The 15392-nt window shown below is 41.0% G+C and overlaps 1 protein-coding gene across 3 annotated transcripts; it reads left to right on the forward strand.

Moving 5' to 3' along the window:
- The first annotated feature begins 2709 nt into the window (after nt 1-2709).
- On the forward strand, nt 2710-10955 carry GPR65 (G protein-coupled receptor 65). 3 transcript variants are annotated; one of them, XM_038139333.1, is made up of 4 exons: nt 2710-2821; nt 4498-4593; nt 5545-5599; nt 7459-10955. In XM_038139333.1, the coding sequence occupies exon 4, from the start codon at nt 7583-7585 to the stop codon at nt 8618-8620; it is 1038 nt and encodes a 345-aa protein (XP_037995261.1). In that variant the 5' UTR covers nt 2710-2821; nt 4498-4593; nt 5545-5599; nt 7459-7582; the 3' UTR covers nt 8621-10955. The 3 variants fall into 3 exon arrangements, with proteins under 3 accessions (XP_037995261.1, XP_037995259.1, XP_037995260.1); XM_038139331.1 differs by lacking the exon at nt 5545-5599; XM_038139332.1 differs by lacking the exon at nt 5545-5599 and having other exon boundaries at nt 7462-10955.
- Nucleotides 10956-15392: the final 4437 nt, after the last annotated feature.

The following is a 15392-nucleotide window of genomic DNA, read 5'->3' on the forward strand; positions in this document are numbered from 1 at the left end:
GAATGCTGTTATTCGAGCCTTGGTCGCTCTTATTGTCACCGTGTCTCTGCCACTGTCATTGAGGGTTCTAATATCTCAGTGATGACATTACCTGACTGACGTTTCCTGTTTATTTCTTTTTAAATAACAATACCAAGCACTCACAAAACATTTTGCACTTTATAGCAATATCGAGCATTAACTAATGAGCCTGCTCACACCCAAATGAGCTATATGACACCATTATTACATGCAGACAGTCAGAATGACTTCCTCAGGGGTATTGTGAGTCAGTGCCAGAGGCAGCATTATGCTCCTGGTCCAATTTCACATTCATTCCAGCAGACTGTAGAGCTTTGCACACCTGGAAGGCTTGCAAAACCATTATGAATTGTTAATTGATTCATTTTGATGGTTTGATTGATTAATGCATTAGTTTATGTCATGTAAAAGGCTTCAGCTGGGAAACTTAGTCTCTTATTCACTCACAAGATCCTAAAATTGTCAGTTTTCAAAACTTGTATTTGCAATCCTGTGACATGCTGTGTGCCCACCCTTTTCAGTTGATACAGAAAAATATTCTCATAATCTGTTTTGGTGGAAGGAAAAGGATATTTTGGTGTGACTCTGTCAACTTTCATTCTGCATCTTGACCTTGTGTTGAGCCATTTTTTCCTTTACCCTGAAAGGAATGAGAAGGAGGTGTCTTTACAAACAAACTATGGGCCAGATATGGAGAAGTGAAAGAAGCAGTGGAGGGGAACAATGAATTCCATAGGAATTCCATTAATTGACACAGACTCTTACTCACTCAAGACTGTTCTACATGTCTGGATTTAGAGAACAAGAACAGAGACACAAGGAAAAAGAAAAATGAGGGGGGTATACATTAGAAGGGGATATTACACATTTTAGGAAGTCTGTACCTCTCAAGTGCCTCAGCCAATGAGGAAAGAGAGAGGGAAATGTGCCCAGGAAATTAGGATAAAAAGGAGGCTGCATCCCCCAACAATTTTGAGAGACCCCAGGGGAATGCCCCATGATCTCTCCCTTTATTGAAATCAAGTTACAGGACTCCTCTGTCTTCTTTTTGGACATAAACCTCTGATGTTTGTGGATTAATTTTCCTGACAACACCTTTGTTCATGGACCCTTTGTAAACTCAAACAATAAACTTATTGAGGACTTACTCATTGCTTCTTTCCACTGTTAATGCTTTTCTGTTTTAGGGTTGGGGTAGTATGCTAGTCATACCTGTTGTTTTTGGATGACTGATCTAAGATACTGTGTATGTCCAGATCTCACAAAAACCCTGGAAAACTGTGCTGCTTACATCAGAAATTAATTTTTTTGCATATGGACACAATTAAGATTTATTTTAACATACAGCTTTACTTCCAGAATGCATAAAAGGCTTCATCTCCTCTCTTGCTTCCTTTGATCTTTCAATTCTGCTGTCATCACAGCAAAGAACTGTAGAAATGTTCCAATTTTGTTTCTCTATTTCTAATAATTATAAGAACTGGTTTTTCTTTAGCAAAGTATAGGAATGCTCAACAAAACACAACCAGCATACTGGAGACCATGTATAGGTACCATGATAGAAAAAAGCACATGGAAAGTGATGAAAAAGGTCTTCATCTGATGACTTTTCTCTCAGTAAAAATGAAGGTGTGGCTGAAATTTATTTTAGAAATTTATCTAAGTGCTCTTCCATTCACCAAACAGGAAGGGGCTACTATAACTGTTTGAAAACGGCCACAAGTATTGGATAGTTTAGGCTTCATGTAACAATCAGATCAGTAAAACACTGTGGATGAAAAGGTCACACTGATTGAAAAAAAGGAACCAAATCTCAGCATACAGTGGTTAAATATTGTGGAGCTGCCTGGTATTCTCAAGGAAGTCAGTGTGCCCCTATTTTAGAACTTTTCAATTTGTTCCCTTTCATTTCTCCTTAGCATCTGAATCATCAAACTGCTGGAGAGTTATGGTGTTACTCAACAGATGGACAAGTGAAATTGTACCCGCTTTCTTAAAGCAGAATTGTATTGTTCCAAACAGAATTTAAGAAAAAATTCAATAAATTATTCTGATCACAGAGGGGGAAGAGAACCATGCTCATGTAACAACTTTCCACCGGTCTAATTGAATAGAATTATCTGTTAAAAGAATCACTCCCCTGAAAACTGCATCCAACCTCAGAGTCAGTTTATATAAAAATATGTAAATATGTAACCCGTCACAGTGCGTGAAATGCTATTATCCTTTGTAAACTAGAACTATTCGTGAACTTCTCATAAATTCTGAAAATGCTTAATTCTTTTTCCACAAACTCCTAAAGTCATTGTAAAACATTTTTGAGCTCTTCTCAGGTGGATTCTTACTTGATTCTGTGATCAGTTTGTAGGGAAAGGTAGGTGAGGTCCTTCAGTCAACTAAAAACATACACATTTTGAACTTATACAAGTAAACACAAATCAAATACAGCATTTTATTTCTGTGGGTTGGATGCTCTGAAGAACATAATGTCTCCTAGATAAGGAGTGTATAATATGCTATGGTCATATAATTAGGCAATATTTTAAATTAAACTTCTGTTCATCATCTTTTTTCTCATGGGTAAGCTTAGATTAACAAGGAGTTGGGGACAAAAAAAAAAAAAAAAAAAAAAAAGGAAGCAAAACCAAGATATGTGTGAACCGCTGCCTGTTTATCTTAGAGCAGCTTCCTGTCTCTGTATCTGATCAAGCAGAAGCAGACACTTTTCTTAGAAGCAGAAACAGGTTACACTGCCAATGGCATAACGGGAACCACTGCACGGCGACACGTGGCGGCCAAGGTAAGTGCTCTGGAGCCAGGGACAGGTTTCACCTTACTCTCCCTAATGGGATGCTGACATCATACATTTGAAAGAAGGGACACAAAAGGGGCTGGAAAAGATTGCTTCGGGAGAAGGATTATTTCAATCCCAGCGCAACCAAAACACGAGACTAGGCAAAAGATATCAAAAAATTGAATTAGGAAAGACATGCCTAGGAATATGAAAGAAAACTTGATTCGTTGTTTGTTGTAATGGCATTGCCATGATCAAAATACTGTTGATTACAAAAGGGGAGAAGAATGAAGAAGAACTGTATTTGGGGGTGAATTTTCAACATTTTGAGCTGTCCCATCACTGTAAAATATGCCTCAGGCCTCACAGAGGGTTCCAGTAACTCTTCTATTAGTGTTCTCCAGTATTTTCAGATGCTGTTAAGATACCCAGTGGTATTTATATGAATATGCAAAATGCTTAAAACTTAGCAGAAAAATAAGCTCTGGTAAAAGTAGCTTCTTTGAATGCCATGTATCATATTTGTGAAAAGATATTGTACGTCTTCCTGTGTGCGTAGAGGAAAACATGATGCACTTAATGATAGAGCAAAATAATACTTGCCTGCATGGCCTACATTCTAAAAAATGTGGGGTTTTTTTCCTGTTTGCTCACATTAAGTGAATGTTTATGCTCAATGAAACAGTCTGTAAAGTGTATCTTAAAAAGGCTGAGCACTTTTGGACCTGTTTGAGTCTCTACAGACTCTCATGGAGTCCTGTGGGTGAAATTTAATGTTGCATGAGGAAAATTGCTGATAATTTTAAGCAAAAAAGGCCAGGTTTCTGAAAAGCATATTTCAACTCTCCTAAACTGTGAAGTTTTTCAGAATTGAGATATAAGATAAGCTCATTAGGTAAAAAGAGGAACATGGAACATCGCCTGTACTTGAAGAACTCAACTTGGCAATTGAACTTATTTTGAGAACACAAAGCAATCTACTTTGTTGAAATTGCTTAAAGAGAAAAAGGAAAACAATCTATCTTTCCATCTTATGATTGATATACTGTATCACCAGTACAGCAGCTACTGCGGTAGCTCACACAGCATTGTTCCTTTTCTTCCCTTACAAAGTTTTTTACAGATAGGAGTATGGAATATCCTTTTTTATTTAAGCTTATGAAAGTTTAACTTTGTACTTTGCGACTTTCAAAATGTCATAAATGGAGAGACTATATAAAGCTCTCTGTGAACCTGAAGAAGATGCTGTGGAAATTATACGAGTACAGTGTATAATGACTACTTTTCACTACAAAATCTCACAGGGTTCCTTTGCAGGCTTGTTTGCATACAGTACTTGAAGTGTAACATATGCTAATCCATTTCACTAAATTTTTTGTCTTAATGACTCTTCAGAATTCCTGTACAGTATGTTTTCTGTAGCAAAATGACATATGCAGGAACTATGGTAATAATTGAATAACATGTCTAAAAAAAAAATTACTGTTAAGAATTTTTATATTTTTTTATTTGAAACATCTGATACCAAAACAAGTCTGTAAAATAAGTCACAAGTATATGGAATTAGTCACAGTAGGCTTGGACCATGAAAGTCCAACCATTAGACCATATCATTAAACCAGAATTCCTTGATGGTTAAAAAAATATAACATTGGGGAAAATAATCAAATCTTGTTTTTTAGGATAGCTGTAAGCCAATACCATCCTCCTAGGCAAAACCAGGAGGTGTGCTCAGTAGCAGAGAGAAAACCTGGGGATGCTTCAGATCATGCATTCAGGTAAGAAAAAAATCATCTTGCATTACAAAGTCCTAATTATGAAAAAAAACGACTCAGCAAGAAAGTGTGATACGGACTCCTTCCTCTGAAATAAGGCCCCAAGCAATTTGAGAGAAATGTGTTGTAATCAGGGCAAAGTGGTGCTTTCTGCTTTTACATTTCTATGCAAGAAACTGCAGCATGCCTTGTGGTAGGCTTTATTTGCTGGTTCTTTGACACACTTAAGTATAGGTCATCAATACATGCCAGAATGACACACTTCTCCTTATTACCATCATTGAAAGCATGTCCTCATGTAAGTACCATCGATGTGTCATCAAAGCTCGACATGGATTACCTGGGAATGCTGCACAGCCTCCAGGGCTGTGTTTGTAGGAACTAAGGAACATACTGGGTAAGAGGAAAAGAAAGCAATGGGGTACAGTGACTTGTGATTATGAAGGACAGAAATTACTTTCTGAGGTGACAATTTCCATGTGTCTCAACTCACTTCTTTGAATTTCATTTTTAGTGTCCCAGCCTGCCATTAGCCAATTACACTTTCAGATATTAGCTCCTTAAGGCAGATGGCAGAAGAGCAAAGCAAAGTCTTGCCCCAAAGGACTTGTGGTTTATTCAGATAAGAGCAAAATTATCATCAGTAAGATCAACAGAGTCAAATTCTTAGAAACAATGAGCTAAAATGAAAAAGCTGAAAAAAAACCAAGTGGTATGAGTAAATTAGCATGTTGGTCTAAGAGTAGATACAAAAGAATCTGTTGTGGGTAATAAGAGAGAAGTTGGGTGCTTACAAGGATGGTGAGTCTGTAATACAACAAGTTAACAAAAGAGAAAGAGTTTATGGGGGAGGGAGAAGGAATTCCAATTTCTCAGTCACGAGACCAGGAAACACTGCCTCATACATTTGCTGCATTACACACATGCCTCTGAAAGGGCACGTTTCCCTCTTAGACATGAAGAGACCTGTCACAGGAAAAGAGATGCTAAAGTGTGATTAGGAGAAGAGGTAGGTATTTTATCTTTGATTCATCTGGTCTGTATGCATACATTTGATTTCTCTTTGGTGAGAAGTGGGTCACAAAACCCTGGGATCCAATTTCTAGAGCTAGATTTTTATTTTGTGATACTTACCTGTACTGATGAACTTACAATGCCTTATTTACTGTGTGGTTTTATGAAACCAAGCTGAAATGCAGTCGTGTTGTGTTTGTCTTAAATATAGACACTGCATTTTTTTAAAATTAGTCATCATGTTGATAAGGTTCCTCAATGGACCAAATTGGCAAGCCCTTTTCAAGAACTTTCCTTGGCTTTCAAGCTTGTGAATGAGTTTAGCTCTAGCTGATAATTTAGGCAGCTTGATCAAATAAGGCAGTGACAGGTAAAATTGAGTGTGTGTTTTCTGGGTAGTTTTGTCGTTGCTCCTTTTTTTTATGAATAATAATGAAAGAGGGGGTTTTTTTTGTGGTCAAGAGATCCATATAATAACCTCTCACTACAGACGATAAACCTGTTTGGGGTTTTCTGATAAACATACAAACACATCAAACCTATAAAAGGTTGGGTTTTTCTTACCACATGGTAAAGATTCTGCACACAAGATGTATTGCATTGGAGTTCTTTCCCACATGAGAACAGTTGTAGACGTGCTATCTTGCAACCTACTCATTCTTCAGCCTCTTCACCTCCTCTGCTGCAGGCTCAAAGCACAGATCAGCTATCACAGCAGTCTCTCAAGCAGTTAGTATATTTGGCACTATAACTCGTCTGCAACCAGTATTTTCCATTCTTGTATTTCCTGAACGTAACAATTAGTTCTCTAGAGAAGTGAACTGCCAAGTGTCAGAGCTGTGATACTATCAGTGAGTACCAGCTGTCCCACAACTACAGCTGTACACCCTTTCTTACCCTCTCTTCGCCCTTTCTAAAGGTCAGCTCTTCTACGTGTTCCTAAGGCTCACACATGCAACACCTCCAGTCCCACTGCTTTAGTCAGGGCTGCCATTTTACTGATATTTTCGTGTTGAAGCTGTTGATAACCACAGTCCTGGAAGTGACTAAGAAATATTTAATGCCTAATGGCTTTATAAGCTCATGCATCGCAGCTGCAATTTTTAGAGGAAAGAAATGTTAATGAAAAACTGTGCTCAGTCTGCACCTCACATGTTCAAAGGGACTCCCAGCAGATTGTTCCATGCAGGAACCCCACAGCCTGGCGGGTTTCACATGAGGGTTTCTGGTACATACAGGGATTCTTGCTGGAACAGCACAGTTGATGGCAAGTTCATGTGGGATCACATACAAAGGAAGAGAGAGGAAGCAGGGATGTGTGAGGATGCAAACAAGAGTGATTTGCAATATGGAAAGATACCAGACACACATTTTCCCCTTCTGAGCAGATCCCAACATCCAGTGGTACCTGAATCCCTGTATTTCTATCCTTGTCTCTCCATTGCCGTAGGGGGGAGGAAATAGTTTTAAATAAGAAATCTGTCATATTCATATGCCCAAAGCAGTGCTTACCACAATAAGAGAAGTGTACTTCTGCTATTTTAGTTGTGGTCCACTTTCTGATCTCCTTTAACTCTCCCACAAGAGAGACCCAGGATTGCAGGACACCACCCCACTCCTAGAAGAAGTGTCTTAACTACTCATCCTACTTCTGCTGTGGAAGCTTCCATCTAAGTGACTTTGACAACCTTAGATTTTGGGTTCCTCTTCCTATGCATTGTTAACTCCAGGAGCATTAACATCCTCCGATCTCATAAAAACAGTTTCTTTCTTCTAAAGAAAAAAAAAGACACGCACCAAGAATCCCATAAAAACAGCAGAAATGTAATAGCTGACATTTTTCCTTTTTGGTAGCAGAAAGCTGGAATCTTGTCAATCAGGTCCTGAAGAACTGACAGATGACAACCCATCAGACTACAAGAGGGGGTTTTATTGCACCCAGGCTGGAATTATCTCAAGGATACTACCAGGGGGGACAATGAACAACATCACTGAGTGCCACGATGATCACACCCTGGACAAGTATTTGTTTCCATTTGTGTACAGCGTTGTGATGATGATCAGTATCCCCATCAACTGCATATCCCTCTATGCATCTTGCATTCAGGTGAGGAAAAAGAATGAGTTAGCAGTCTACATCTTTAGCCTGTCTCTGGCTGACCTTTTGTACTCTTTGATTCTGCCCCTGTGGATTGATTATGCCTGGCATGGAGATGACTGGAGGTTCTCTGCCTTGCTTTGTCAGATTTTTGCCTTCCTTATGTATATGAATTTCTACACCAGCACTGCGTTCCTTGCTTGCATCTCTCTTGACAGGTACCTGGCATTAGTTCACCCCTTGAAGCTCCAGTACTTGCGCACAAGAAGATTTTCATTGATTGTCAGCATAATTATTTGGCTTCTGGAAAGCATCTTTAATTCAGGCATATTGGTGTACAAAGAAGTATTCAATGATCCTTGCAATTTCACTAATCATACATTATGCTATGATAACTACCCCCTGGAAAGGTGGCAGGCGAACATAAATGTATTCCGGATATGCTCAGGGTACTTGGTCCCTTTGATAATCATTGTGTTTTGCTACCATAAAATCTACCAAGTCGTGAGGTATAACCAAGCCACAGTAGATGAAGAAAAGAAAAAAGTGAAAAAACTTATTGTGAACATCACAGTTAGTTTCATTTTTTGTTTTACTCCTTATCACATTGTACTGCTTATTCGCAGCATCACAGAACCTTCCACCTCTGACTCACATCTTTTGTTGCTGATGTATAAGGTTTACAGAATCACACAGGCCTTAGCAAGTTTGAATTGCATTGCGGATCCCATTCTGTACTGCTTTGTGAGTGAAACTGCACGGACAGAGATAGTGAATTTGCTCAGGTGTTGCTTGTGCCTGCAAAAGCGTGGGGAAGACCAAGTGAAGGGGCATGCTCCATGCAGTTCTGCTACAAAAAACACTGCACTGATCACCTACAGAAGTTCCTGTGAAACACAGACTGTCAAAGTTTCCTGAATGAGCACATGCAAAGGAAAACTGGATAACCTAAAAGGAAAAGAAAGAAAAATTGTTCTCCTAGGAACTTGTGTACCTAGGAAATGCCCCAAAAGTCAGAGATACCAGTCTAAGCAAAACCAGTAGCTGGAGCCAGTAAAAACTTACTATAGGGTCAATGAAATCAATGGAGTATCAACACATATATTTAAATCATGTGTGGTGTATAAACCAGTGACTACAAGCAAATGCAGTCCAGAAGGATGGCTGTGACATGCTGACAGAATTATTGAGGATCCCCCACAGAACTGTCTCCTGTGGGCAGCTTGCTAGCCAGCTTGCTGCAATGTACTAAGCTAGAGGAAGGCTGATGTCCTCTTTGTCCTGATTAGCAAAGGACTAGACAGAGGGAGTGTGGTAAATTTCATCTTGTTATTTATGCTGCTATGATGGTTCTTGTGTTTCATTAAAGACTCCAATTCTTCTTTAGCATACCCTTGAGATCAGACACTTCTTAAAATTGTTTACCCTGCTGTGTACAGACACCCACACTTAAGCTTCTGTTTTTCTTGAAAAATACATTTTCTAATGTACAGCTGTATGTCATGCAGTTTCATTACAATACCAGTATTGGGTTTCAGATAGTTAAAGATTCATTAATTCAAGTGCCTATAAAGAAGCAAATTCTAGCCACCAGTGTTTTAATTTGAATGAAACTTTTCCTGATACATGCAGAGAAGCAGAGGAGGATAGAAAGGTGAGGTTTCACATCTCAGCAATGTAAAGGGCCAGCCTTCAAAGTTGCTTATTGTGACTGAAATCTGGAGTGTGGTTCTGTTTTCAAACTCAGTAGAGTAAGGTTTGTATCCATTTACTAAACTGCACGTGGAGGCCTCAGCTAGATGTTCCAGGGCTGTCAGTCTGGCAGTTTTAAAAAATTAAACAAGCCAGCCAGCAATACTGACAAACCAGCAAAGAGCATGCACGTACCAACAAACAGTAAGAATGGATGCAAAAGAACACACATTTTGAAAAAGTTGGTGTTAGCACAAATCTGAAGTACAGCTGTTAATTCAGGGACCTGTTCATGTGCAGGCAGAAACAGCTGCCGGGCTCCCTGGTTCCTTGTCCTGTCCAGATACCTGACCTTCTGAAAAGAGTTGAAACATTACCTTTTTTTCTCTTCTCACAACCTTTTTACTTTTGCTCAATTAATTCCCAGGAAAAAATAGTTGGTTATGGTGTTTTTTTATTTCATGGGGAAAGAATTTTTCTTTCCATCAAAAAAAGAATCGCCCTCTAGCAAATTTATGTGGTGGAAAGATTTTGACCAGCATTTTTCAGCACCCTTTTTGGTCTGACATTATGTGTAGAGGTTGTCCATAAAGTGGTCACAAGCAATAAGATATTTTTTATGAGAGTGTGCCTCTGTGTTTGAATAAAAAATTTCTCCATTGCAAAGAGCATTTCCATTGTTTTCATGAGTTGCTCTATGTGTCTATACTTTCTGTTAATTTCATATTCTGAAATGGGACCTTGCCAGGCTGTGCAAGCTGGGCTTATTCAGCCTGGAGAAGAATTTGGAGGACCTAATGACAGCTTTGTAATCCTGCAAAGAGGATATTGAGACGATGGATCCAAGCTCCTCACAAGAGCTCATAGCAGGAGTGGTGTGGTTTAAGCCTGGCTGGAAATTAGGGACCACACAGCCACTCGCTCAACCCCCTTCTGTCCCCCCACAGACAGGTGGAGTGGAAAGCAGAATCAAAGTCAAACCTGTATGTTTGGTTAAGAACAGTTTTATAATCAAAAATAAATTTTAAATGTAGAATAATGGGCAATTATAATAATAATGATAATAATAAGGGAAAAAACAATTGACCAATTGACCACTCACTGACCAATACCAGACCCCACTTCCTGAACCCAGATCAGCCACCCTTCTGGGTAACTTCCCCCAGGTTATCTACTGGGCAGGACATCCTATTGTGTGGAATATCCCTTTGGCCAGTTCGGGTCACCTGTCCCAGCTGTGCTCCCTCCCAGTTTCTTTTGCAAACCTCCTGACTGCCAGAGCATGAGACAAGAAAAAAGTCCTTTACTTAGGATAAACACTTAACAAAACCAAAACAAATAAGTGTGTCATCAACACCGCTCTCATTCTGAATTCAAAACACAGCACTGTAACAGCTATTGAAAGGAATTTAACTTTACCTGAGCTGAAAACAGGACAAGAAGGGACAAGAAATCATGTGTAAGATTTGAAGCAGGAAGGGTCAGAGTTGATATAAGGAAGAGTTTCTGAGCTATGAAGAACTGATAAGCAGTGGAGCAGGTTGCACCAAGATGTTCTGTGTACTCCTGTCATGGTTTGACCCTGGCCCAATGCCAGTGCCCCCATGAAAGCCCATCTTCCCTGGTGTCTGCTGTGAGATGTGATCAGAGACAGAGCAAAGCAGGCCTCCACTTGCAAACAAAAGGGAAAAAAACTTTATTATCACACAATTACAATAAAATTAACACACAGAGCAGAATGGAAACCTTTCAAACATTTCTCCTCCCCCCACTCAATTCTTACAGAATATCACAAAACCTTAGATCTTAATCCAGTCCATCACCCTTCAGATAATCAACTCAGTCCATCTCCACCCTTCCGACAATCACTTTTCATTTCATCAAGGAGAGAAGGAGCCCTCCTTGTGCCACCACAGGTAAATCCCCGTCACTCAGCAACTACACGTCGTGACTTCTTCCTTCCATGTTCAGTGCTCTCACCACTGCACATGGACCAGAGCTGCTTTTAGGGTTTCCCCTTTCAAGGACGCCTTGCCCAGTTCCAGAAGAGAACGACAGTCTCTCACCTCATTTCGGGACACCAGTCCCCCCCAATATTTCACCCCCTGGGGCCGAGGGGTCTCACCATCACTCATCACCTGTCGTCTCCGCACACATCACTCCTTTGGCGCAGCCTCCCCCTAAAATGCAGTCTCTGTATTACAGGAAAGGTTCTATCCATGGCTAATACAAGAAAAGTCCAGCCAAAAGCCACTCCATCATCTCCTCCACCTAGGATTTCCTCAACTTCTCCCAGTCCTTCTTCACTTGCACAACTCTGCATCACACTTGCGCATTCCTTCTTATCCGTTTCTCTCCTCCCTCAGCTCCCAGAGGATCAACATTTGCAAGGTTTTCCATCGTCTCACAGAAGGGTTAAAATCACAGTCTCTGATTATCTCGAACTCCCACACTACTCATCGGGCACTCTTCCCCTCGTCGGGCCCCCCCTTCTCTTCCTCGGCCAGGCCAGTGCTTATCAAGTTTCAAGATAGCACTGGCACCTCTCTCCTTCTCTCTCTCTCCTGAGAAAGGGGGGCTGCCCACTACCTCTCCGAGTTCTTCCACCCTTCCGTTTCTTCCAAGGCTCTGGCTCACCTCCCTCGGCCGCGTGGTTTTCCCCTCCCCCACCCAGCCCGCAGCTGGGCAGGGGAGGTCTGACTCCTCCATCCACCGGAACCAAGAGAGAGAGCGATCCCCTGGGAGCTCTCGCTTTTAACCCCTGTGTTCTCAGAGGCGGATCCATATCCTCAATGGTCAAACCAGGTGCCAATATCCACATCTGGGCACCTATTGGTTTGACCACTACCACCTCCCAAAAACTCATTTCCTCTCAAACCACGACAACTCCATCCTCAGCAATTTCCAATACCCAACTCGACAAAGCTTGAGGAACATCTGACTTTGTAGCTGACCTTCCTTTTAGCAGAAGGTTGCACTTGTGATTCCCTGAGGTCCCTTCAAACCACAGTTGTCGTGTAATCCTGTGGATAGTCACTATTCTGGTTGTCGCTTTCCTCTCTGGAAAATTACATTCCCTCCTTTTCTTTTTTGTTTCCATTTACTGAATTTTGTTTTGATGTGGGTTTGTGTTTCTGATTTGGTTTTTTTTTTCTGTAGTTCCTTCTTATATATTATGAAGGAAGAATTATGCAAACAGTGGTGAACATTACTTCATCATTTTTTCCACTGCTGACCTATGTATTTTGCAACAGAATGTGAAATTTCACTGTAGCATTGAAATGAAAGCAGAACCAAACTTCACTGTAACTTCATGGAAAAAAGAACTCAGTGGTCCAATTTTAAATCTTTCACATGCCATTAAGGTTAAAAAGTTAATTCTATTTGGGCTTTTAATTTAAAAAAATTTAAGAATTAATTTTAAGAATGATGAAAACTGAAGCTAAGCAACAAAACTGAGTCAAAATAAACCTCTGTGTCAGGGAGTAGTGAGAGCTGCAGCTCCACAAGGGGCAGTGAGCCAGGAGCTGAGGGTGACAGCCAGGCACACTGGGCAGCATCATCACCAACAAGCCACAGTCCCATGGCACCCAGCAAGGCAGAAGAGCAAGTGTGGCCAACTGCTCTCTGATGACCAGACAAATCTCTGGTGACAAGGCAGGTCACGGGTCAAGCTGGGAAGCCAAGTCAGAAAGGCAAGGCTGAGATCTGCAAGGTACAAGGACATGGCAGCACCATGTCAGCATTGCCCCGTGCACAGGCAGTTAATTCCTAATGTAGTAGGAGAAGAGACCACAGACTCTGTTGGTAAAGTGACCCTGAGCCTCTGCAAAAAGTTTCATTTCCACAAAATTTCACCCTGAGATTTTATATTCTTTACTATTTCACCAATGCTCATTAAAGCCATAGCATGGACCAGCTCACATGGGTATCTGAGGATGTTTTTCATAGCATCATTTCCTGTGGTACCTCCCTGCATTGCTGGAGATTCACTTCAAGATAAAGGGAAAACCATGATTGTGGCTGGCCCATAGGCTGGGCTTCATGAAAAAGCTCAGATAAGTCCAGGCTCCTATCCCTTTATGATAATAAAATGTAGGTTACTAATTCTTTAGATTGCTCAAAAATGCTTCTGCCTCAGACAGCAGCTCCTGGTGGTCCCCAAGCCGTCTGAGATGGCAGCTTTCCCCTGCCCAAGGCCACCAACTCCTCTTCACCTGCAGGGTCCTCAGTGGGGCTGATCCAAGGCAGTATCTGATAAGTGATGCTCTAGCACTCATAAGGGGAAAGAGCAAAACACATAGTGCATGTGTTTTTTCATGAAGTTTTTTCTTTCATTGCTGCACCACAATGGCTGTGTTACTAACAAATTGCTAGCCTAAGCTGACACAGGGAAATTTTGGCTGTTCAGCTGAGAATTAAAAGTAACCAAGCTATTTCACCTAAATCCTTTAATACCTTAAAAAGGGACAAAGTATGTTCTGGACTGGGACTTCACAAAAGACAAACACAAACCAAAACAATTAAAACAAAAAACAAAAAACAAAAAAAAAAAAAAAAAAAAAAACCAAAACAAAAACCAAAAAACCCAGCAACAAAAATGAGACAGAAAACATTAAGGAGAAGACTGCATCAGATGATATGTAAAAAGCCTGATCGAGGTGAATTATGAAGGAACTGCACAAGAGAGAGTCAGATTCTCATCTCAGCCAACCTAGAGGCATTGTCATCAGTGTATCACAGCCTGTATCCAGCCTCTGTACAGCACAGTGTGTGTCCTATAGCATCTCTCACTGAATATCAGAGCACACACATCATATCACTAACGTGTCACGGAAGTGCTAAAATAGGGGGAGGTGCAAAAAAAAGTGGGAAAATAGGTCAATTCGGTTTTGTTTTCTTTTCAAAATTAACTTTGAATATTTTGGTGGTGGGAGCTCAGACTCACTGCTTCTTTAAATGGAGTGCGAGAGAAATTGAAAAAATAAAAGGTGATGTCTCAAGAGCAAAGGTAACTGGTACTTTGAATTTAGTATTTTGAGAAATGTTATTGCTATAGCAACTGCTAAATATTCAATACAGAGATAGAAGATTCTTTTCTTTTCTTTTGTTTAATTTTCCTGGTAGAGTCAAGATCTGTTGCTGGATGAAAAACAGAGCTGATGACAGAGTGGGTAAAAGCACTGTACTAGTGCCCAATCACATATAACCCTGCCGTGTGCTGGTGGATGAGAGGCTGGACATGACCATGCAATGTGCACTCACAGCCCAGAAAGCCAATCCTATCCTGCTTCCAAAGCAGCGTGGGCAGCAGGGCAAGGGAGGGGATTCTGCCCCTCTGCTCTGCTCTGCTCTGCTCTGCTCTGCTCTGCTGAGACCCCACCTGCAGTGCTGCATCCAGCTCTGGAGTCCCCAGCACAGCAAGGACATGGACTTGTTGGAGTGAGTCCAGAGGAGGGTCTTCAAAATGATTAGGAGAATGGAGCAGCTTTCCTATGAAGAAAGGCTGAGAGATTTGGGTTTTTTCAGCCTGGTGAAGAGAAGACTTCAGGATGCCCTAATTGTGGCCTTCCAGTACCTGAAGGGGGCCTATGAGAAAGATGGAGAGGGACTTTCTACAAGGGCATGTAGAGATAGGATAAAGGGGAAAAAGCTTCCAACAGAGAGAGAGTAGGTTTAGATTAGATGCTGGCAAGAAACTCTTTGCTGTGAGGGTGGTGAAGCACTGGAACACATTGCCCAAAGTGGGGGAGGCCCCAGCCTTGGAGGTGTTCAAGGCCAGGTTGGATGGGGCTTGGAGCAACCTGGTGTGCTGGAAACTTTCCCTGCCCATGGCAGGGGGGTTGGAACCAGGTGATCTTTCAGGTGCTTTCCAGCCCAGGTCACTATAATTCTATGATGATTCTTCAGATCATTTAGCTATGGCACGTTGCCTTTCAAATGACTTACTGAAGTTCATTTAACATAAACAATGACTTACACAAGCTTTTTGCAAGAG

The sequence above is a fragment of the Motacilla alba genome, chromosome 5 (assembly GCF_015832195.1).
Source record: "Motacilla alba alba isolate MOTALB_02 chromosome 5, Motacilla_alba_V1.0_pri, whole genome shotgun sequence".
Lineage (NCBI taxonomy): Eukaryota > Metazoa > Chordata > Aves > Passeriformes > Motacillidae > Motacilla > Motacilla alba.